Source organism: Ptiloglossa arizonensis, chromosome 6 (assembly GCF_051014685.1).
Source record: "Ptiloglossa arizonensis isolate GNS036 chromosome 6, iyPtiAriz1_principal, whole genome shotgun sequence".
Lineage (NCBI taxonomy): Eukaryota > Metazoa > Arthropoda > Insecta > Hymenoptera > Colletidae > Ptiloglossa > Ptiloglossa arizonensis.
In genome coordinates, this window is record NC_135053.1 from 17,623,344 (window position 1) to 17,648,246 (window position 24,903).

Here is a 24,903-nt window from a genome sequence, read left to right on the forward strand (position 1 = left end):
TTGAAATTTCTCAATGAGGACGATTATCCGTCGGATCGACTGGTGGCGTTATTCGACTTAAGCCGGTATAATCCACGGATTGATGTAGGCCTCCGGTAAACGGCAACTTTCGAATCATTGTCGAACGGTTTCCCCTTTTTCCCGCTGGGCGACTGGTGGCGTTGTTTAACGTACAATCCGTAATCCACAGGTTAATCTAGACCCATTTACGAGTTCATCTAGCCGAACTGTCAATCGGTGACACGCGGTCGTCTTGACCATCCTTTCAGATCCGACTTGTCCCTTTCCGCGCACGTATATCCGAACGAAGGTGAACGAAAAGGGCACGAGGTCGAAAGAAAAGGACCTCGGAATGCGCATCTTTGTCTCTCCCATTCTCTCGGTGTTTTAAGTTGTTCCAGATGGCTCGGGACACCAAGGTTCTCTCTCGTGGCAACCACCTACAGGGTGGACCCCCTTCTAAGCCGAAACAAATGTTCTCCGCGGCGTGCCATGCCGAAACCGAATTTGGGCCGTAGAAACTAGTGCGTCTTCGATAACAAGGATAGAATACGGCGAACCCATGGACTGAATCATGACACGCGAGTGACGTTTGTTTTTGCTGATAAGAACAGCTGGTGCAGTTGCAATTCGGGTACGGCCGAAGGTTGCAGGCTTTAAAAATATACGCGACGGGAAATAAATTATAAACTCGACACCGGAGACCGTGAATTGCTTGTTACAAAGTTTTCGCAAAACAAATTTGTTGGCCATTCCCGGTGTTTTAAAAAATAAAGATAGGAAAGATTTTGAGGTTGCGCCGTAATTTTAAACGAAAATTATTGTAACTACTGGTCTCATTCATTTTATATCTAACAAATATTTCTTTTAATAAATATCGTGTTTAGTTAACCTTATTTCTCGTTATCTAAATAAGGTACGAGACGAATTCGATGTTACTGAAAGTTTCTATGTACGTCTCTGTATTTGGAAAGATTTCTTTCCACAAATACGAAAAAGGCGACCGATGAAACGAGAGATGTCTCCCTTTCGGGAAATGAAAGTGGTACAAGTTCGTCCCTTATTAAGTGGAGACGTTCGGCTCGAGTGCGAGAGAACACTCGAAGGATCCGTAAGTGGCACGATTCGGAATCGAATATTTAGACTGGCCATGACGTGTGTACTCGTACGTTTTCCATTTTATTGCCGGCTAACGTTAATTGTGACAGGTCCCGCAGACGGTTCGATTATTTTTTCACTACGACCTTCCCGGTAACCTACCTACAAAATCACCTTAAAACTCTTCGGAACGAAACTCTTGAGATTGTTTCGACGAAATTGTCCCGAACGCGTGAACCGAACACTTTCAATCTCAATGGCAACATTTCTTACGATTTTACGACTTTCGCTGAAACGTTGTGAGATAATCGGTAACGACCACATCGTACGGAAGAAATTCGAAATAGAAAACGAAGTGATGAAGGAAATGTTTAATGGCGGATACGTCTTTGCAAAGAATTAACGACGTCGTTTAAATTGAACAAAGAGGGGGGAGCTTTCAGTATAAGTCATTCGATGTTGAAACTCATCTTTAAAAGCTTTTAACAAAATTTCAAATAAAATGTAATATGAATTATGACCATTTTCTTACTTCTTATGGATCAGTTCAAATTATGGGTTAACATTTTTAGTTTGCAAAATTATTAAGCGCATAATTTTTACATAACCAATATCTTTTTTGTACGCGTTATCTTCAGCATCTTACAAAACATACAAAAAAGAGTCTTTAATTTCACCTGATGACGATTGAATAAAAAACGAAGATGAAAAGAGTTGGTCGAAGGGTTATTTTAGCGAGCGAACTTGCAAGCCAGCAACTGAAAAAATATTTTCGTCGACTCATTGTGTTTCTATTGATATGCAAATTGCATCGCACATTAGAGTCGGTCGCATATCGAAAACTGGCCCATCGATCATTAAAGCGAAAGTTTTGACGGACATAAATTTGATATCGGGAACAAATGACTATAATTCGTCCCGTTCGTAAAAGTGCAAAGAGAAAAATGACGAGCAAGACCTGTTCTGATCTAACTAACCTACCTGTTGTGCCAAGGTCACGCGGAAGATTCAATATTGATTCAGAAAATATACGAAATCAGTCGGTGAACAGGTTGGGACAGGGGGTTCGAGCGATGTTTTTATTTAGTCTGGGTTAAAGCATTTAAGGATTCAGCTTCACGTATTACCCAAAGTACACGTAATTCTATAAATGGTTTTAATACATAACTTTTCTTCCTTGAACGTGTAAATAAAAATATTAATTTTTCTTGAAATTTGAATTCATTAAGATGATCATTAGTATCTTAGTAGTTTAATCATTTTCAAATTCACAGTTGAAAATGGAACAAACCTTATCTACCACCTTTCAAAATTATTGTTACAATATCAATAAATCCGTATGGGAATAAAATTGATTCAGGTATTATGTCGTTATTGATTAAATAAGCCTCCTTCTTCGATGTAGATAGTGACCTCTGGCGATAGAGATTCCAGTCGTCAACGCTGTACTATATCGGTAAAGTAGATTTCTATAGGAAAAGGTTAAAATCAGTTTACGACCGAGGTAAACTTTACCGATACTGGGCTGCTACATGAATTTTCTACTTTATCGATTACTTTTTATAAATATTTACAATATCAACCATCGATCATATAGAATCTGTAACATTGTAATTCAAATTTCAATGAAAACAAACTTCACATTTTTAATAACAAACCCTTTGCTTACGTAACAGTAATTGAACTGTGTATAATACTATCGGATCTTTCATAACATTATCTGTACTGTGCATACATATATTAAGTAACAAATTTAATTCTTTTATATACAAATAACAATTTATACTATACTTTCGAATTAGCCAACTCTGACATTACGTGTTACAATAAATACAAAGCAAAGGAATACCAGAACTATTTTAATAGCAAATTTTTCTAGTGTAAATTTTCGTAATTTTTTTAAGGGTTGCTAGAGGGTGACGCAAGGGTGACGCAGAAAAGAAAGATACTTTTTTGGTATCATCTTCCTGCTGGACGGTCCAAACAGATGGTTCACGTCCGAAAGCTCGTAACGATACTCTGTCTTGTAAACATAGAAAGGGCGGCAGAAGTATTGTCAGTTCCCCCTGTCATGCGCCAGCTAGTATCCTACCAGAAAACAGTCTTAAATATTTCCACCAATGAGAAGGACGGGAGGTGGAAGAAAGAGTTAAGATTTATAACTTCCGGTTCGTTGAAGAAAATTCTTAGAAGATGGCGTTTGGTTCGCAAAGATCACGGTTGCTAAAAACGATCGATTCTTAATCGATGGACAAATCAAATCGATTTATGCAGAACGCCGAGTGCAAACGAGTGCGTTTCTACTGTTTCCTAACCTAATCTTCGATCCGCGTAAAACAATCGGATAACAAACGTTTATTACAAATCTAACGACATCGATTCGATTTTAACCACAAAACTACAGTGGTATGTATGAACGATACACAAACTACAAAACCGATCGTAATGTAGCGATCAGTTGTTTCTAGAACTAACCTATCGTAAACCTTCTCAAAGTTTACAGTCGATCGTCGAACGATACAAACATTGGTACTGTCAAAGTAATCTCATTGATCACGAGGCAAGAATTTCTATTGAACGTAGGTTTTGTTTCGTTCAGGTGTCCCTAGAATTCCGTGAGGCGAGAAATCGGCGCACAGTTACCATTGACTCGTAACGCAGGCCGCAGTGTGTTCACGGTGCCCGGTTTCTATTCCGGTAGGCCGAGTCTTTTAACAAACGGTCGTTAATTTTTAACGATGCCGTTAAACGTCGGCCCGGCAAGATGGCTGCAGCTGTAACGCTCTTCGTTCCAGCTCGAACGAGGCCGATCGACGAGGGCGTATCAGACGAGGGTAATTTATGTCGCGAATTCCGCGATATCTGTTCCGTTCGTTTTGTATTCACTCGACAAGCTGTTACCACTGCGGGCCGTTATGACCGAATATTAATTCGCAGGCTTGGGAACGACGTGAAATAAAGCGTCGGTGCCAGTGTCGATTGTAATCGTCTAAACATTGCGGCGGCGTGAACAATAAATCGTTCGAAACCCCGTCACGTGACCAAATTACGCCACGAAAAAGCAACGCCGCTTTCGTAAAGGACATTGTACCGGCATGACGTTGTAGCGACATAATGATAACATTTAGAGAGGTTAGATTTAAAAACAATACTTTAGCTGTACATTCTTTGCACATTATACTTCGATTCTTATCCCGTCATACGTATATTTTATGTTCGTATTATTACGATGTCAAATAAAAACGTTAATGAAATAAATAAATGTCGAATATAAGGTATTTCGAAATGTTTCAACTCGGAGATTGAAGTACTAATTCTGAAAAGGTATGTGCGTGTGTGTGTCGAATTGTTACATACAGTGATCAGTTTGCAATTCATATTTATTATCAATTATGAAAGAATGTGTACCTGGTTTAGTATTCGTAAAGTATAGCTTCGTAAGCGCGTAGAATAGCAATAAGCTTCTCTATTTAAAATTTTTACCGCATTCACCATCAGGTGGCTACAGCCATCAAACCGTTAGCGGTTTTAAAAATAACACAAAGTTATCTACGTATTGAAAATCGGTGTAACACCTAATCGCGTTTAAAGTGTAATCTGCCAGATAAAGTCGTGCTGAAGAATCGATGGAAACGTGCGTGTTTACATCGAATCTGAAACCCGTAACAATTACTCCTCATTAAATAATCGTACGAAGTATAAATTGATTTATTGTTTGAAGAGAACGTTCCATTTTTGAGAAAACGAATACTCCTTGATCGGGTATTAGCAAAATTCGATACACAAGGGGAGATACAGTTTGATAATACTTCGAAAATTGTAACGAGGTTAATAGAGTCTGCAAAGCGATTGCTATGCTTTCGAATACTACCGTTGGGACACGTAAATGTTCACTCGAGTTGTGTTTGCGTAGAATTGAAGGTCGTTGCTTTGGCACTATCGCGTTTCGATCGTTTGCCGAATTACAACCACGTTCTACGGCAGTGTTTACAAAATTACATGGAACGCATCGAGTGTTCGTGTCTTTCTCCTTTTTTTTTTTTTGCAGCGAAAGAAAAGACGAGCGGGAGGAAAAAAAAGGGTCCAAAGACCCGGGACGGAATCCCAGAGAGGTCGTGTCAGAACAACCCCCTACGGTAGTCGAGATCTAAACACTAAAACACTGGATTAAGTGGGGTACACACGTTGCGTAAACAACCAGTCTCCACAGGGGTGCGGACCGGTTAGTGAAAAATTTCTAGGCAGCAGGCAAGCGTCTATTACTAGAGTCGGTCAAATTGTAATCAAACTAATGATTAACGATCGTAATTACCGCGCGATCGATGATCGTTATGACGATTCTATGGCAATCTACGAACGATGGAAATAATCAAGGTAGGATCATCGAACACGATCAAGTCGTTATCATCGATTCTGTATATTTATCGTGTTTTCGATTGCGTTCGATTGAACGATACAAAGGAACATTGACAAAAAAAAATGTTCACAAAGAAATTGTACGTTTTTCGATGAAATTTTAAAATCGATCATCGTGTACAACGGTATACACTGTATTAGACACTATCCATTTATTATCATTGTGTATATGTACGTATGTCACTTGTTCTAATGAAGACATTGTTTGTTTACAAATTATAGATTAACGGCCAGGAGTTGTGAACGTGGTTTACGACCACCGATTAATCTCAGAGATGATTAATATCTTCGGGGATAACCTTCTACAGACACCTACCGGTGTTTTCAAAGTATGGTCGATTTTTCGTTACGAAAGACTGGAGAGCCCGACAAATTTCAAAAATCTTCAAGAGGTCAACTCACCAACGTGCTTAAAGAAGCTTGGACGTTAGAACAATTAATTAATAAACTTGTAAATCTCGTTGCAAGATAGACATCATAGATTAATACACTTTTTTCTTACAATTCTCTTTATTAGAAATCGGAATACAACAGCACACTGTAAGCTAAATTCGTCGATTTGAGAACCGCGTGGAGAACTCGTGGCACGATTGTTGTCGATTATTTCTCTCGCCATTTCGTTAGTACGTTGAACGCCACTGATGATGTACGTTGACGTCGACGCTTGGAAGTTACAAGGATTCTCTAAAGCGCTTAGAAGACACGACTTTTAAATACTCGTAAACTTTTAAATACCATTTCTCATATCAATGATACTACAAAATCGTACATAAGTACACGGACAAATTTTCTAATATTTCTATTGTTTACAAATACAGTGGACATCCTCGAGCATGGAAAACCGACGTGGCGGCCTCGAGAAAGCTCCAGTGACGAGAAGAGTGCGATATCATCCGAAACTCGAAGACTCTCGTTTCGCGGAACCGTAACGAACAGAGAACGTTTTTTTTTTTTTCGCGCGAATCGAGGTCGCCGTCGTGTCGACGTGGATTTTCCACGTCGCTCGGCGCGTCTAGAATAAAAGAAAAAAATGAAAAAAAGTAAAAAGAACTCTGGGAAGTATCACGGGGATCGATATCGATACCGTGAAATCCGAGCTTTCGCCGCACGGAGTATCGCAGGGAATCAAGGGTAGCTTCCGATAGAGACTTACGCACAGGAGAGGGACTTGCGCTCTTTCGAAAATAGCAGCATCGGCGGATAAACATGTCTTATTTCGAGAGCCCGGTCTTCTCTCTCCCTTCCTCTTCGGGCTGTTCCGCCGGACGAGCCTGATCTTACGCAAAAGAAACACTATCCAGACACTGTACGCCAAGGATGGACCGCAGAAATACAGGGGAGTCACGGTGCTCGTGGAAAGGCAGGACAAGCGAACGTTCGCCTGTGAATTTACGAGCTTCTGGACAGATCGATTCGAGGACGATTTCCTCGCGACCTACCGGCGCAGTCGCCCCGTACTTTTCACTCTGGCCGGTTCGGGTGATTCGATTTTCTCAAGTGGTGAAAACAGTACGCCCCCCTCCCCCCTCCTCCTCATCCGCCGCTGTCTGCAACGCTTCGAGGAGCCTCGTGAGAAAACGTGTCGTTGCGGAGAAACGACATGGGTGGTGATGCGCTAAGCGATTCTTTCGGTTCAGGAACAGATTTCACGTAGATAGATCGAATATGACTTTTATTATATTTTTTTTGTAAGTATATTTGCAATGTAAAAATGTTTTCCATTATTTCTTTTTTGTAATTTTGTTTGTACTCCAAAAATATTTTTTTTTCTGTAATCTTATTTGTAATCCAAAAGTATTTTATTATTTTTTTTTTGTAATCCAAAAATATTTTACTATTTTTTTTTTTGTAATCCAAAAGTATTTTACTATTTTTGTTTTTGTAATCCAAAAGTATTTTACTATTTTTTTTTGTAATCCAAAAGTATTTGACCATTTCTGTTTATAATTTTATTTGTAATCCAAAAATATTTTACTATTTTTTTTGGAATTTTGTTGGCAATCTAAAAATCTTTTACTATTTTTTTTTTCTAATCCAAAAGTATTTTACTATTTTTTTCTGTAATTCAAAAGTATTTTGTTACTTCTTTTTATAATTTTATTTGTAGTCCAAAAATATTTTACTATTTTTTTTGGAATTTTGTTGGCAATCTAAAAATCTTTTACTATTTTTTTCGGAATTTTGTTTGCGATCTAAAAATCTTTCACTATTTCTTTTTTTTGTAATGTAGACGATACGCCCGGTGTCTTCCGTCATTGATTTCCGACGAAAGCAATATCTCCGTTTCCAAAATAGATTTTGCATAGGCAGATCGAAAATGTCGAGCATCCGAACGGTGAACTCGAAAAATTCGAAAACTTGGAAACAGAAGGCGGACGGTATGGCAACCACGTGCTGCTCCATTTTACCCCCACCACACGTACAGTACGTCGCGTTCTCGCGCGGGACGCGGGCCAACAAAAGAGAGACGAAATTGTTTGTCTTAAATACAGTTTAGGACCCAATCAAAACAGGGGCCCGTTGCCAAAGAAAAGATATCGGTTTCCTTAAAGGTGGCCGAACTGTTTCCACCTCGTAGGTGCTTTGAAATAAAACAGACGGGAAATTCTACAATTTCTACGCGCAATTTGCAAAAAGAAATGAAAAATGTTGTCGAACGACAGCGATGGAAATATTTCGAAAAAAAAAAAAAAAAAACAGTTTACGATCGTTCTGAACTTCTTTGGACTCGTTTCGGTACGACTCTAGGAAAAATGGAGGAAGTCGAGGCGGTCGAGGTCGTTAGGGTACGGAAATTGTACAGGTACGCGGAAAGAAAATACATTCTGACGGGGAACGTAGGGCCAGAGATGCGACAGGAACGTAGGGTTCGTAACGTGCACCCACGATCAGCGGCATAAAATTACGGTATCGTGTAAACAGAGAATATCGTCGGCGCGTCTGATGGCCGCTTGGGTGGCCGTCAGGGCCTCACGTGTTCTCCACAAGCAGCGAGGCTCTAACTTCGGCCTCGTCGAGCATCCAGATCGCGTGAATCGTCGTGGTAACGAGAAAACGGAAATTCGCGGTGGAATCGACCAATATGCGCAACGATCGAAGATCCCGAACGCGTTTCCAATTGGCACACTTGGATTGGTAGTGTTCGAATAATTTCGTGTTTGAATATTTTTTAAGTATTCGAATTTCGCGAATACTTTATAGGCATTCGAATACTGTGAGTACCTATATTTTATAGGTATTCGAATGCTACGAATACTTATATATTACAGATATTCGAACGATAAGTGTATTTTGTAAGTAGGCATTCGAATGTTATGAATATTGTATAGATACTGAATGCTACGAATAATGTTTAGGTACTGGAACGTTATGAATATTGTATAGATATTGAATGCTACGAGTAATGTTTAGGTACTCGAATGTTATGAATATTGTATAGATATTGAATGTTACGAATAATGTTTAGGTACTCGAATATTATGAGTGTTGTACAGATATTGAATGCTACGAATAATGTTAGGTACTCGAATGTTATGAGTGTTGTACAGATATTGAATGCTACGAATAATGTTTAGGTATTCGAATGTTATGAATATTGTATAGATATTGAATGCTACGAATACTGTACAGGTATTCGAATGCTACAAATATTGTATAGGTATTCGAATGGTACAAATATTTTATAGGTATTCGAATGGTACAAATATTTTATAGGTATTCGAACTCTACGAATGCTCTTCGAATATCCGAACGCCACGAATACTTTTCGAATATTTGAACGCTACAAATTCTCTTCGAATATTCCAATGCTACAAATACCTATATATTACAGGTATTCGAATGCAACGAATACTGTACAGGTATTCGAATGCTATGAGTACTGTATAGATATTCGAATGCAACGAATACTGTACAGGTATTCGAATGCTATGAATACTGTATAGATATTCGAATGCAACGAATACTGTACAGATATTCGAACGCCACGAATACTCTTCGAATTACAATACTCGTATATTACAATTCGAAGGAAAAAGTATTCATATATTATTCAAACAGCACAGCTACCAACGATGTACCAACAAAGTACAATTTAATCTTATTTCGATCTAATTTTGTTGCCTTGGCGTTTTGAACCAGAAGAAGATTCCCCGTGAAAGTTCGAATCCGTTTCGCCGTTCTCGAAAAGGCGAATCTCGCTCGGTGTAACGAAATGGCTACCCCGCCGGATGTAAACAGACGGAAAGTTCGTTGCGCGCACGTGAGACAGCCAGCGGCAATGTCTGGTTCCGGTCTGCGGTTTTCCTACGGGAACACGTGCGACCGAAACGGGTTTTCTTCGGGTGGTCCCGGTCGTTGGTGCCGCGTACCTCTTTTTATCTTAAAAAAACGCTCCGGAGCGATCCGCGACACGGAGAGTCGCGTTGTTTATCGAAGAAGTAACAAAGAGAGCCCATCGGGGCGGTGGAGGGGGGAGGGTGTAGAGACCGGACCGGGCTTATTTTTCTTTTCAACGACGATCGTCGAGCGAAATTATTTTCCTTTCGCTATCAACGAGGGATTCTTGATAACTCGAGGGGAGAGATTTTCCATCGCTGGCGTGCTTTCTTCTCTGTCGTTGGATGTCTACGACTCGATTAGTCCTCACCAAGGGCCACTTGGAGCTGTCGCAGAAAACGTCACGGGTAAACTTGGAAGCAATAAAATGGTAAACACTACCAAGCGCCACTATCTCCTCGGGGTAGTCCTCGGGAGAAAGGACCACTTCACTTTCAACCCTTAAGGCACGAGGTCCGCTCGTCGAGTGTCCAAGGAGTCTGAAACAGTGCCACGGTGTACAGGGTGTCTCGAGAGCTATCGAAAAATTGAGGAAAGAGTAGATTGGAAATTACGAGAGAGCAAGGACGAGGGAGAAAATAATTTTCTAGGTGTCCTTTGTAAGAGCGAACCATTTTCCAGGAGACACGTATGTTTATTTTTTTGTATCATTTTAAATATCGCGATATGGCGGTCACAGCTACGATTCTTGGAGTTTAAACGTTTCGATAGTGCAATGTGCTTTACTACGGTCGATTATTTCTACGAACATTTATCGTTGAGAGCTACGGTAAACAATGAAGAAGGAGTAGAGAGAAATTTGTGCAGAGGTAAGAAATTGTCAATTTTACGATAGCTCTTATTTACAATTGTTAAGTTTTCGTCGGAATAGATATAATTGCACGAGATTAAAATTTCAATGTGAAAATTTTCTCTTTCCAGCAACAACGCGACGTATGGTTAAATTATGGTTGAGAGTTAACGGAGCCACGAGCACTCGTTGCAGAGATCCGGCCCGAAGGCAAAGACAAGATGGCCGTGACGCTTCTCTTTCGTCGGATCGTTCGCTGTAACGCAAACAAACTCCTTGAGAATTCGTGGTCTAGAGAGCACACGGAGCGCGATATCGTCGGACAGACGCTTGGATGACATTAAATGATCGCTCACCGGATACTCCGTTCTCAAATTTCCGTGTTTCGCGGAACTTGAACGACAACCGGGCGAACAGCCGCAACAAAGTGGCGAAGATTCGGATGTTTGGCATATTTTTAACCATAGGGCGTTCATCGGGTCTTTTGCGATCTATCGCGACTCCATTGTCTACTGTTTTTCTGTAGCTAAAGCTTTTACAGTGGATGCAACTAGATGCAATTGGATGCTTTTGAAAAGTTCTCTCATTATATTATAAAGTTGAAGTTAATCTTGAAGCATTATCACGTATTGTTAAGGTTAACTTTAAAATATTCTTATGTATTTTTAACGATAACCTCAAATGTACCATTAAGGTTAACCTTAAATCATTTCTACGCATTATCTAGTATGTAGATGCAACTGGATGCTTATGTGTTTCTTAAGTTCTCTCGTATTGTAAAGTTGAAGTTAATCTTAAAGCATTGTTACGTATTGTTAAGATTAACCTTAGAGTATTCTTGTGTATCTTTAACGATAACCTCAAACGTATTATTAAGGTTAACCTTCAATCATTCTTATGTATTATTAATGTCAACTGAACCTCGATGGTATTTGGGTTAGGTCCTGTTTTTAATTTTATAAATCAATTAGAGGAATAAGGAAATATTGAAGCATCCAGTCCAATCTATTTTAGTAGCTTTATGACGGAAAAAGAATATATTGCGAGAACACTCTGGGTCGAAAAAGACCCGAGGAACGCAATAGGATTAAATCGAATCGTAAAACTTATTTCGACGTAGACATTTTTCAAGCAAGTTTGCACCTGTTTCAGAACATTTTTATCGGTATTTCTGGCGCCATATTTTCCCAAAATTTGAAACTGGATTTTAGACACGCGTTTATTTATACTTGAAATGAACACGAAATCGTGACGGAGACCTTCGACTTCGAAATTTACCGCTACTTGGGAACATTTATCTATTTTGAGCGTTAAAATTTTTCCAAAATTCGAAATTGAATTTCAGACGCGTGTGGATCTATTTTTAAAACGAGTCTCTACTCGCGACTTGGAGGGATATTCAGCTTCGATCATTGCTACCGCTTCCTCCGACTAGAATAATTAGAATTCTGAGAATCATTGAACACTTGGAGCGTTATACCGGTATACGTATTCACTGATCCTTGAACCTACTTAGAACATCGCTCTTTCAATTTTTGTAACGTTATTTTTCATTGCAGAAGATTACTCGAAAGATGATCAGAAGTTTCGAACGGAAGAGAATAAAGAAGTATTGTGCTTCGATCAACTGTCGAAAGAATTGGTCCGAATTCCTATCGACGATGTCACCGAGCCAGGATCTTGGAACATAATAAATTCGAGCACGTAGCGTCTGCCACTAATGATAAGCTCTGATCTCCTGCGCCTTGTCTGTTACTCGATACACTGTCACGTGCTTCTTTGGATAAACATTTCGTTTCGATCGATAGTGATCAACGAGTCGATTGATAGACGGTTCGTTATGACCTAACCGCGACGATGATTGGTAATCTTGCGATAAGATAATTCACAAAGTTCGTAATTAGAACAATAACGCCCCGTGCGTTGTTCATTGATAAATTATCGATTTTCTACGACGACGTGTTTCATATGGAAATTTTTTTTATATGGAATTTTTCCTTTATATGGAAAACGTACGGGAAATAAACTAATATAATAATACTTTATTTCACGTACCTACGTGTGTTCTGTATTTACATTCAGGGATTTACGTTTTTCATATTTGTGTACTCTTCTTGATGCACCATTTGCAATACGAGTTTCTCGGTTCAGATCTCTTATACCTACGCGGAGAAAATAAGATAAAACAGACGAGAGGAACGAATCGGACAAAAAGGAACAGCAGGACCGATTGTGAATAAACGAGACACTCGCGGCGGACCACATGGCCTGGAAAGCTCATTTGCCATTTGGTGGTCAACGTATATTAGCTTTTCACTGATAGGGTGAAACGTTTGTCGGATAACCGAGAGGAATAATCAAAGGCAGGTTATACGATCGTAGAGTGCAACATCGATGTAAAAAATAATAACCAGATCAATTTAATCGTCTCGTTAGAAGTCTCAGAACGGAACGAAGATCGAAACCTTGATAGAAGTTTGTAAGATTTTAAGCGACAGACGATTGTCGAAATCGATTGCAACGCTTTGGAGGAACAAAACGTGTCGTTTCGACTCCACACGACTGTATCCAGAAACACTACATTGGTTCCTGTTTTTATCAAATATTCTGACAAGAGAATAATGACGACGGTTGGACATTTGATGAGGGATGAGAGATTTGAGCGATGATTCGTTTCTGTCGGTGATTGATATCAATTGGTAAAATTTCCAGAAAAATACCACTAATTTCAGGAAAATCGATGATGCAGAATTTCCGAGAGAAGACCGTAAGAGAGGTTAGAGGGCGGTTCCACGCACGGGCGGAGCATGGCTCTGACATCTCGTTGGCCAACAGGTGGACCAATCGGTTCTTGGAGCTTTTTCGTACTCGTTTGCTGGCAAGTATCCTGAAATTGTAAAATTTACTGCAATGTTGTTCACAAGTAATCGCTTCTGCAGACACCACGAAGAAAATATTTTTCTTATTTAGGGAGTGAACGAGTCTAATGCGACGCAATACGGTTAAATGCAGTGGAACTCGTCAGTCGATATGCATATACCTTAAAATGTGGTTACAACAGTAATTATACTTTGAAAAACTTTAATTTCGTCAAAGGAAATGTTACAGTGAGATATCTAAATTTCGATTTCTGAAGAAACGTAAATTAGCAAAGATATTGAAAAATTACAGCTAATTTATGAATGATTGGAGTCCAAAAGAGAATAATTATGCTTCTGTGCAAGGTGGAAATAGAATTTTTCAAAAGTTATTTTCTACCAATCTGAACAAAATGCACAGAAGTCGTTTTATGACATTGTTTTTTTAATACGATTTACGTTACGATTCGCTCCTAAATATTTTTAAACAGTGTCTACGAAAACATGTTCAACTTCTACGCAAACTCCACCTGTAGATCCGCGTTTAGGTGACATCGACTATTTCGGAATTCGATCGCTAAAGGTCTCTGGTTTTTAGTATTCCATCTGTAGCAAAAAATTGAAAAATGGTACAGCAAATTCAAGTACGATTTCAAGAAAAGTTAAAAGTGAAAGCAGTAACAAGTGTGAATCCAGAGTCTTTGAATCTTGATTTTTTGTTACTAGTCTTATAATCAATATTTCTATTGAAATAAAATTTGTCTTCTAACAAATGTTGTACACCGACAAAAATTCAATTCTCTAGAAAGACTAAGCGATTCTGTAAAATTGACATACAAAAAAGTTCAGGAAAAAACCCAAGCAAATCAAACATTATCGAAATCTCAACATTTAGAGTTACTTTTTTACACCTATTTTACAAATAATTTATACCCATCGACTTGTAGAATTTAAGAAGCGATTAAAAAAAGTTTTCGCGATCCATATTGTCGCAATTAATATTGTTCCACGCAGCCTGGTACAAACGATTTAGTTGTCAGTCTTCCACGCCCCAAAAAACCGGAAGATCACCGCCAACGAAACCGATAACTGATAAGAAACGATGCAAAGGACCACAGTGTTAGCGTCACTCGGCGTTAAAAATGTTATTCGCTCAATTCGGGATCTCCGAATGAAACGGAAAAATGAAAAACGAACGGAGATCGACCATAGAAAAATCGTAAATTTTTCCACAACGAAAGTATCAATCCCCTGTCCGAAAACACTCCGACAACTAACAGAAAGTAACAACCATTTCCGTATACTGACCTTAAGAGGGAACTAATTCGTGGACAATCCGAGGAGCTCGACTGACCGAAATAATTGAACTCGAAATAAAAAAATCCCCGATCGGTGACCATCCAGCCCGAAGTCCCGAACACTGTCGGTCGATTCGACGAGCACCGATCCGATAATCATCGCGAAGATTCCACCGTAACAATGAAAACCGTGGAAATTATGCAATCTTTTTCGTTACTCATAATCTCTCTCTGCGCGGCGCGTCGTCGTCGTTGTCGTCGCCGTGGTCGTAGCGCGCGGAGCTTAGCGCCGTCACGCGTGACGCCCCGCGGGGGTCGCGGGTCGCTCCGATTGGCCGGGAGCGAGAGCTAGAGCGGCGCTGGCCGCGCGGCGACCAACCGGGTCCACGCGACACGGTACACTCGGCGCGACACGCCCCACCCCAGGGACGGCGGACAGGGTCGCGCGCGGCGTGGTCGCGTCATCGGGACCCGCGAAGCTCCCGCACGGTCCGTGGCTCGTCCCGTGGTCCAGTCATCCGAAAACACTTAGCGGCGCATCAGCGCAACGTCCGACCGAGTGGCAAGTCTAAATAATTGACCCCACCGTCGCGCGGCCGGCGCCCGTGTGCAAACAATTTACATCGGAGCCACGCGTAAATAAGGAACCACCTCTCTCTCCACCTTGGATCGCGATTAACGGAGCCGAACCCGCGCGGTCTCCACCGCGCGAGAATATTCGTCCCTCGAGAATCCGGTTTCCGTCTTGGCGCGCGTAAACAGTAAACACAGTGGCGTCCCGACGGGTGTGCGTCGCGACACCGTGGTGCTAGAAATCGGTGGCCAGTAGTGTGCGTCGAGAAAGGAAACGTCCACCTGGGTGTGCACGGAGAGGAATTAGGAACCGATCGCGCGTCAGATCGACCGAGTCGCGACCGATCGCGCGTCGGATCGACGAGTTGCGACCAGTCGCGCGTCAGATCGACCCGAGTTGCAACCAGTCGCGCGTCGGATCGACGAGTTGCAACCAGTCGGGCGCGCCGCATCGACTCGCGACACCGGTGACGCGGGACAGAGTTCCTGGAACACCGTCGATCCGAGGATGTCACCCGCCGCGTGACGAAGAGGACGAAGATGGATCAGACAGTGATCGTCCCGTCGCTTCCACGCGGCAGCAACGTGGAGAACGCGAGGATCGCGATGAAGAACGAGTCGGATGCGAGTCTGCACCTGCAGGATCAATCCTCGGCCGTCGGTCATCCCAGTTCCGGCACCCTCGTGCCGCGTACGAGTTTGTCGATCGCGGGCAGCTTGGGCCAGGATCAGAGCCTGGACTCCCTGATGTGCAACCCGAGCAGCACCGAACTGCCTAGGAAACCGGGAGCACGTCGCCAAGAGAAACCTCCTTATTCGTACATAGCGTTGATAGTAATGGCGATCCAATCGAGTCCCGGGAAACGGTTGACCCTCTCGGAGATCTACTCGTTCCTTCAGCAACGTTTCCCGTTCTTTCGTGGCGCTTACCAGGGCTGGAAGAACTCGGTGCGTCACAATCTCAGCTTGAACGAGTGCTTCATCAAGCTACCGAAAGGCCTCGGGAGACCCGGTAAAGGACACTACTGGACGATCGACCCATCCACGGAGTACATGTTCGAGGAGGGTAGCTTCCGGCGACGACCACGGGGTTTTCGTCGCAAGTGTCAGGCGTTGAAGCCCCAGTACCCCCAGTATTTCTCCGGTAGCGGTCCCGTGGGCGTACAAACCGCCGGTTACGAGAATCTGGCACCTGGTGGCATGGAGTACGCGAACGGTTACCAGAACCAGTACCAGAATTACCAGGAGTACGCGATGTACGGGCCGGGGGCGGCTGTGTCGGCCGATTGGGCGTACCCGGAGGCCACGTACAAGACGCCACCGATCGCGGAGGTGACTTACAAGACTACAGAGGTCACCTACAAAACCGGTGAACCCTCGGTGTATCGTAACGGGGAGATCGTCGCGTTCAAGAGCGAGCCCGGTTACTCGGCCAGGAGCCAAGATCAATTGACCTACAGGCCCACCGAGGGATTCTCGGTGAAGGATCACCAGCAACATCATCCCGAAACGGTTTACAAGGACAACGAGGCCATGATGAGCTACAAGTGCCCGTCCAACTCGACCACATCCGCTGGTCAGACACCCGGACAGGACTATTACGTCGGTTACGGACTCCCCGGGGTCAACAATGCCGGCGCCAACGCGAATGTCTCTATGCAGGGGATCCAAGAACAGACTGGCAACACCAGCCCCGTAGGAAATGTCAGCTCGCCGCACAGCGGCTGCCAGACACCTGTAACGGATACCGGTGAGTATACTTGACCTTTCGATTCGCCGATGGAGTGATCCTGGTCCGGTGAGAACGCACGGTACCGTTCTCAGGGGGACGTCTGATCATTTAGAGAGGAAATGGAACGGACAGTTTTTAACGCGGAGACTCTTACGGTCGAGCTGGACATCTATTTTCGAGGACACGGTGATCATTGATAGCTCAAGCTGGGGGAAGAAAGTTTGGATACACCAAACATTGGTGTTTGGGATGAATCGTTTAACGATGGCTCGACTAGCTTCGGTGATGTTTTTCTGTTTTTTGGGGGGGTTATTCGACTCGAAAGAACTTACTGGACGATTGTAGTAGATTTTTTTGTAAGTTTTGTATTTTTTTTTTTTTTTTTTTTTTTAGAAAATTTTCAAGGTCACTCTTAGGTTTTCAAATAGAAGCGAATGGTGACGATCGACGTACGTCGGATTATAATATTGCGAAGTGCTCGTGGTGTTGCAGCATCTCTTTTTGGAGATTCTTATCCATTGTGAGCATTTTGATGTTTAATTTTGATATTTGGAAGATTCAGAGCTCGTTGATGCTGTCGAATGGTAGAAGAGAAAGCTTTGTAGGGAAACGTTTAAGAAATTGGAGGTGATTTTGTCTATTTTGAAAGTAACTTTACAAATAATTTACCATGATCGACTTGTACGAATTGTAGAAATCGAGAAACATGGAATCGGTGTACCGATACAGAAAATAATCTATGTGATCGAATTACCTCGATGAGTTATCGATTGAACAAAGTACAAGGAATGGATGAATTACTTGCGTTAATGCAACGTAAACTTATTATGATACTGTAAAGTCCAAAAGTAACGTGACAAAGTATCAACAAACAGTGCAGTCGGCCTACTATTTACGAGCGATCCAAGTCTTGTAAAATTCGATAACAAAGATTACACTCGGACATTTATCTTCCACAATTTCGTACAAGTGACGATCGTTGCGAATTTTGGTCCAATTTTTGTTTTTGTGCGTGAGAAATGTCTGCCGTGCTTGTTTGCTAAATTGTGTAGGGAAAAAAAGGACAACGATCGGGTATCTCGTTATTTCGGAGACAAAGCTTGGCTTACTCGCAAGGAATCGCGCGCAGTCGTTGATCCTCGTTGACGATTCACCGAGATCCTGGAGTCGAAGAGAACAATGACAATTCATGACAGTCGGGGCGGGCCATCTGGAAAATCGTAGACAGTTTACGACCACGGAGGCGCCGGCCTCTGTATAGCCGAACTGTCGTCTACACTCGTTCACAAAGTGTCTCGACGCGTTTTACATTCGCGCGATTCGCTTTGGAATCTTTAGATGCAATCCCAACTCTATTTCGCTAGCGACTTCTGCGCAGACTTGGGCCAGAACTGCTCGAATAATTTGGTATTCGGATATTCGGAGATCGTTTCTTGAATAATTGAGTAGGATCGTTTCTCGAGTAGCTGAGTATTCGAATATCATCTCTTGAGTAGCCGAGTATTCGAATATCATTTCTCGAGTAGCTGAGTATTCGAATATCATCTCTCGAGTAGCCGAGTATTAGAATATCATTTCTCGAGTAGTTGAGTATTCGAATATCATTTCTTGAGTAGCTGAGTATTTGAATATCATTTCTTGAGTAGCTGAGTATTCGAATATCATTTCTTGAGTAGCTGAGTATCAACGAGTATTCGAATATCATCTCTTGAGTAGTTGAGTATTCGAATATCATTTCTTGAGTAGCTGAGTATCAACGAGTATTCGAATACAATATATTGAGTAGTTGGTTATTCGAGTATCATTTTTTGAGTAACTGAGTATTAACGAGTATTCGAATACAATATATTGAGTAGTTAGTTATTCGAGTATCATTTCTTGAGTAGCTGAGTATTAACTAGTACTCGAATGTAATATCTAGTAGTTGGGTATTCGAATAAAATTTCTTGAATAATTGAGTATTCGAATATCCTCTCCTGATTCAAATATTATTATCCGAGTATGATTACATAGAATATTTTACCATTCGAGTATCATTACTCTCATTCAAATATCATTATTCAAACGAGTATTCATGTACTTACACTAGAATTAGTACTACTCGTTGAAAGACACTATTCAAACATTACGAATATCCGGATACCTTAATCAGTGTACAAAACATTGGAATACCAGTCGAGTATACAAATACTATTCGAATTATAGGGTCTATTCGAATACAGACAAATTCCACCATTTTTCAAAGTAACCTCCCCGAATAAAAATTTCGTTTCGAAATTGTCTCGACGTTGATAGACACCGAACACTTTGTCGAGTACAATTTTCCATCGAAGACGGAAGCGAACAACGTAAGACGACACCATTTTCGACCGGTTGAATTCAAAGGTTACTTCCGTTTAATAACAGGGGCGGGAGTTAGTACCCGTCCCGCGGAACCGACAGATACGAAATCACCGAAGTTGACAGGACCTATTAGCCGGGGGTGACAGCTCTGTCACGCCCATGGGAGAAGTCGTAATTCGTAACTGGTAACCGAACACGTGTAACGCAACGCGACACGAAGTCTTGGACGTGTTCCCCGTCGGATTAATTTAGCGTGGAGACCCACGTTTAACAGGCTGACGATTAAACACTCGTTAAATGTCGCCTTTTGCCAGACAGTGAAACGCTCATCACGGTGCTTCATCGACTTGTACAATTTGTACCGATATATCGGTTCGAATTAAGGGTAACATGTATACCTAACGCTCGACTTGCACGATAAATCGGTTCTTCAGAGATATTTACAGAGCAGAGAGTAATATTTATAAAGAAGATTGAGAAACAAATACCGTGCTTTCGTTATTCTTTTCTTTCTAATGTAAATTTACTTTTACATTTACCGGAATATATAACATAAATAAATAAATAAATATATATATATATTCGATTAAGAAGATAGATTAATAAACAATAAAAAGCGTTAAATCCGTGAACAAAGTTCGGTGGTAAAAGATTATTTTACAGCCTCCGATAGTAACCACAAAGCGTTTTCGCGGTTACATTTATGAATGAACCGATTCCACGATTGCAACAACGTATCACGTTCAGTCGCGCGATAAACAAATGATCGAGACGAAGGAAAATACACGTTTCAATTTTTTTCTTTTCTTTCTTTTTTTTTTGTATCGGTTACCAGCGGTCGCGTGCTACCGAGCGAGGTCTCGAATCGCTTATCGCGTAAACGTTTACAAGTGGCGTAAACAAGATGTTCTTTAATCTAAGTACATCGACCGTGGGTACCTCAAACACTAGACGTTCGTTTATTAAACCTCTCCGCGGAACCAGTTTCAGTCCGTTGATCCGCAACCCTAAGGAATGTTATGATAGCGAAGATTGCCCACTCGATGACAAACTAATCATTTCTTAAATACCGGTCTTCGTATTTTGCGCGACCGTCCCGTACAGGATGCCACGCTGGAGATAAATTTCCTTGGTACATTCGTTGTTTTAAATAATAGAAAGAAATTTTTCCGCCGGAGGTTACGCAGTTTCGAGGGAGACACGTAACAACCGTGGATGTAGTTTCTTCGTAGATGGAGTCGTAGGCGAGATTACGTTTCTTTCAATGGAACGTTCGGTTTCCTTTCACGGAATCGGATAGAGTGATCAATTCTCGGAATAAAACTATTAAGCGACATCTATCCTAAAACCGATACTTTCCGAGATACGGTGATCCCCGCTTTCAAGTGTCGCAATCGGTTCTCTTGAAACGGGACGAGTAGCGATTTTTATCTCGAGCGAAGAGGCGAGCGTCTACAACGCTCGACGAGAAAAGATACGGGAAGAGCGAGTGAGACGCAGCGACAGCGAGACTAGCATTACACTCGCGGAAACTCGACGAAAGTAATCGAAAGCTTTTCTATTTTTTTTTTTTTTTTTATTACACTTTTACAAGAGTTTTCCAAACACGACCCAATTTCATTCTTTCCACTTATACGTAAAACGAATCACATCCGAATTTCAAAATAATTTGAAAAAAAATCACGTTTCGTATTCGGATGTTCAATTTGAATTTTCCATTGCGAATAAAATTCTCGATCGCCTCGAGAAAAAAAAGCTGTCGTTCGAAAACGGGAATTGGGTTCGCGCCCTTTCAAAACCACGCAAAAGTGCTATTTCAATATCTCGAACATCTCTGGTTCCCGGCACCTTAATACCATTCGTTCGAGAAATCTCGCTCTTTCGAAACGCACGCGATCAACCTCGCGCACCGATTTACTCTCTTGGAAAGACTCTTGGTCTCTCTCTCTCTCTCTCTCTCTCTCTCTCTCTCTCTCTCTCTCTCTCGATCGCGCGTCATTTTTCACGCGTTGTCCTCGAGCCCCTGTCCATTCGCAACGATACCGAGCGACCCGTTCGACGGGCCGTTCGTGTCCGCGCACTCCGGTTGCGAGTACGATCCCGTTCTTTCCCCGCGTCGATACACTGGGCGAAATCGACAAGGGGTATAATAAACGTGCCACCCACGCACCCTTCCGCTACCTCCTGTCTCCCCCCACCCCTCTCCGTCCGCCCTTTCTCCGCCCCCTCTTCTCTCGTTCAGTCGGTAAAGTGTAAACGAGATCAATCTGCAGACGCCACGGTAGGCCCCGGTCCGTTCTCTTTCTCTTTTTCTACACAGGTCTCGGTGATGTATTTCTGGAGCCCCGCGATCTCTCTGCTCGCGCGACTATGGCATCGTTGTTGGCGCGCCGCCGCCGCCTCGCGATGTTCGCTCGGGTGATCGCCGCTGCTGCTTCTGTGCTCTTTTACTGCCCCGAGACGTTCTCGAACGGTGTTCCAGGCCGCGTACGTAGATACGTACGGACGTACGTTCGTACGTGCGTGCGTGCGTGCGCCGCGCCACGTCTCGCTCGGAATAAAAAAAGACAGAAATTCGCGCCAGCGCGAGCCCGAACGCCGCGTCCCAGGAAGCTTCGGATTCGTAGCGCGAGGGGGCAGAAGAGGCGACCGGGGAGATTTTGACTGACGGCACTGCCATTCGGACCTCACACGACGCCGTTTTAAGGCCGTCGTTACACTTGCCTTCGTCCCGGGATTAAACCGAATTCCGATTGCCATCGAGACCGTATCGCTTTTAAACCCATCCGACATCTTCGATCCCTTCCCTCGTCGCCCGAAAATCTCAATTTTTCCTCGGCAAACGATACGGGCTGCGATCGACCCGTTTCGCACCCGGACGGAAAAACGAGAAATACGTAAAGTTGTTACACTTTTTTTTTCATTCGATACGAAAGTAACAATATTTCGAAACGTATCGCGAAACGTTTCAGCGATTTTCAAAGAACGAGAATAAAGAAAGTATGTAGTTTTGGGATGGAGAAAACGGTGACCGTGTATAGTATGGATATTTTAGCGACTAATTACGGGGAATTGTCTATACGTGGGACGAAAAATTTGGAAAATACGATTTAAATGTCGTATTTTAAATTATCGAAGCTTGTAACATGTTTTCGAATATGAAACAATTTGAAACGACCGATCTGAGATAAAATTTGGACTAGGGATAGCGTTACAAGGAACTATGAATCTATGATACACGGGATTAGAACTTGAGAAAACAACTTCCTAAGTGATGTAGCGAGCTGAAGGATAAGATCGCGTATACGTGACAACGGCTGATAACTCCTGGCCGAAAAAGTCACGTACACGTCATTGCGTTACTGGAGTATTGCGAAATTTTTCCGACAGATGGAGTTGTGCGAAATATCAACCGTAGAGTGTGATATATCTTGCTTGCCGTTGCTTCTACAACGAAAACGTATACGACAAAAGTTGTTGAAAATTACATTTGGAAGCCTTTTGATTCTACACAAATTTTCAATAGGATCGACGGTAAACGAGATATCGACCCTTTTTGCTTTAAATGCGACACGAGGTCGAACTCTTCGTTCGTGCACTAGGAAGTGAAACGCAACACGTTGCACAACGGAGTACTCCGGGATAATTTTTGCATTCGGACGATAGTTTCTATCCCGGACAACGTCGGACGATTCAGCTAGTAACGAGTAAGAAAGAGATGGGGACAGAGAGACAGAGACGGCGTCGAGACACGAGTGAAGTGCACACTCGAGGAAGAACTACTCGAGAGCTGCCGGAGGTTCAGATTTATCGTACCTATACAAGGACTGATTTCGTATCGTGAGATCTTTTTCTTCTCTTTCCCTCGGTTGCATCATGTGTGGTCCCGACCGGGTGAAATTTCCGAAAAATTGTCCAAGGATGCGTTGTTTCGACTCGAAAATTTCATTTCACATTTTTGACTTGTTTTTAATCGTAGAATAGGTAGATTCCTTTTGTACTGGTCATCGGGGGATCTGAAAGAAAAAAATTCGTTGTTCAAAGTGTTACGTCCTCGTGGTCTCCACCCCACCGAGATAAAAGTCACTTCTACTGTGTTTTCTTTGAAGTGACGTTCATCTCGTAGGGGTGGGTATTGAAAAACCTTCTTGTAACGAGGTACGGTAGAGAAATGGTAGACTCTAGAAACAGTGTAGAAACAAAACCTCAAATAGCGTGTACTTAATTCGATTTTAAAACCTTGTAACGAGGTACGGTAGAGGAATAGTAGACTCTAGAAACAGTGTAGAAACAAAACCTCAAATAGCGTTTACTAACTTAATTCGACTACGTACTTAATTCGATTTTCAAACCTTGTAACGAGGAACAGTGGAAGAATAGTAGGCTAGAAACATTCTAGAAACAAAACCTCAAAAGCGTTTACTTAGTTCGGTTCTAAAATACGGACGAAGAGCATCACGAATCAAGGATCATAATTTTCTCTGTTCCAGGGATAAAGATGCAGTGCTCGAACTCGAATTCGAACAGTTCCGGTGGTGGACTGATCGATCGTAAACCGTCCTACTTCGGTCACCCTGCTGGATCGGTTACCTTGAGCTCATTGGGTTCTCTAGGATCGCTCAATTTGAGCAACATCGGTGGTTTGAGCATATCGAACATACCCGGCGCGGTTTCCTCGAACATTCATCACACGACGACGACGCCGTCGTCGACGATGTATTACGATCAGATCAAGTACGGTATGTGAGAACCCGACGAACCGAACCTGGATCAACGTTACCATTGCGAAGCCAAAGTGTCGCGGATTTTCGAAAAAAAAAAGAAAGAAAGAAAAAAAAGAAAAAATAAATGAGAAACAGTGCGACGAACGAAACCAAATTCTTGAAACTGTCGCGAACCGGATCGCCTATTACGGAATGTGTGTGTATGTATAAGTTGTAAAGAAACGGAAAATGACGTCGTGTGTTCAAGGATCGAAGTGTTATCACCCGTACAGTCGCGAAAAAAGCCCGTAACAATCTTCGATAACCGTGTACGCAACGACCTCCTATTTATATTTATAACTATCAATAAATGTTATTATTAATTTAAGTCTTTCGCCCGCGAACCAAGTTCTGTAGTATTAAAATGTTCTTTGCTAAAAAAGAAAAAGAAAAAAAAAAAAGAGGGTGTTTGTTGTCTTCGATCGACGCTCTCCACCTTACTTAACATCCATAACACGGTAGACGGACCTGAGAACAGAGCAAGTACCGAATCTAAAATTATGACGTCCTCAAGTCTATAATTGCCAATGACGATGACGAACACGAGGATGAACACGTTCGTAATGTAATGATGGTTTCACGATGACGACCAACCGTTTGTCGATAACGGAAGTTCTTCCTTGTCACTAGTTATCGCCCGTGAATGAATTCAGAGAACTCTTCTCGCTCGTCTGACAGTTCAGGGCTTAACGTA

At 42.1% G+C, this 24,903-nt stretch overlaps 2 protein-coding genes and 1 long non-coding RNA gene across 5 annotated transcripts; 2 read left to right on the forward strand and 1 right to left on the reverse strand.

Moving 5' to 3' along the window:
• The first annotated feature begins 3,905 nt into the window (after positions 1-3,905).
• Positions 3,906-6,477, forward strand: LOC143148491 (uncharacterized). Its single transcript, XR_012992491.1, has 6 exons — positions 3,906-3,932; positions 4,036-4,230; positions 5,147-5,472; positions 5,737-5,940; positions 6,032-6,233; positions 6,333-6,477. It is a non-coding gene; the product is annotated as an uncharacterized LOC143148491 (long non-coding RNA).
• Positions 6,478-7,692: 1,215 nt separating this feature from the next.
• On the reverse strand, positions 7,693-15,004 carry LOC143148279 (uncharacterized). 3 transcript variants are annotated; one of them, XR_012992447.1, is made up of 4 exons: positions 14,809-15,004; positions 13,363-13,529; positions 10,163-10,331; positions 7,693-8,095 (listed from the first exon to the last, which is right to left on the reverse strand). XR_012992447.1 is itself a non-coding variant. In XM_076314468.1 (4 exons), the coding sequence occupies exons 1-3, from the start codon at positions 14,898-14,900 to the stop codon at positions 13,371-13,373; spliced, it is 327 nt and encodes a 108-aa protein (XP_076170583.1). In that variant the 5' UTR covers positions 14,901-15,004; the 3' UTR covers positions 10,291-10,331; positions 13,363-13,370. The 3 variants fall into 3 exon arrangements, 2 of the variants coding, with proteins under 2 accessions (XP_076170584.1, XP_076170583.1); XM_076314468.1 differs by lacking the exon at positions 7,693-8,095 and adding an exon at positions 14,031-14,106 and having other exon boundaries at positions 10,291-10,331; XM_076314469.1 differs by lacking the exon at positions 7,693-8,095 and having other exon boundaries at positions 10,038-10,331.
• Positions 15,005-15,214: 210 nt separating this feature from the next.
• Positions 15,215-24,692, forward strand: LOC143147974 (uncharacterized). The gene is made up of 2 exons (XM_076313760.1): positions 15,215-17,121; positions 23,937-24,692. The coding sequence occupies exons 1-2, from the start codon at positions 15,912-15,914 to the stop codon at positions 24,191-24,193; spliced, it is 1,467 nt and encodes a 488-aa protein (XP_076169875.1). The 5' UTR covers positions 15,215-15,911; the 3' UTR covers positions 24,194-24,692.
• Positions 24,693-24,903: the final 211 nt, after the last annotated feature.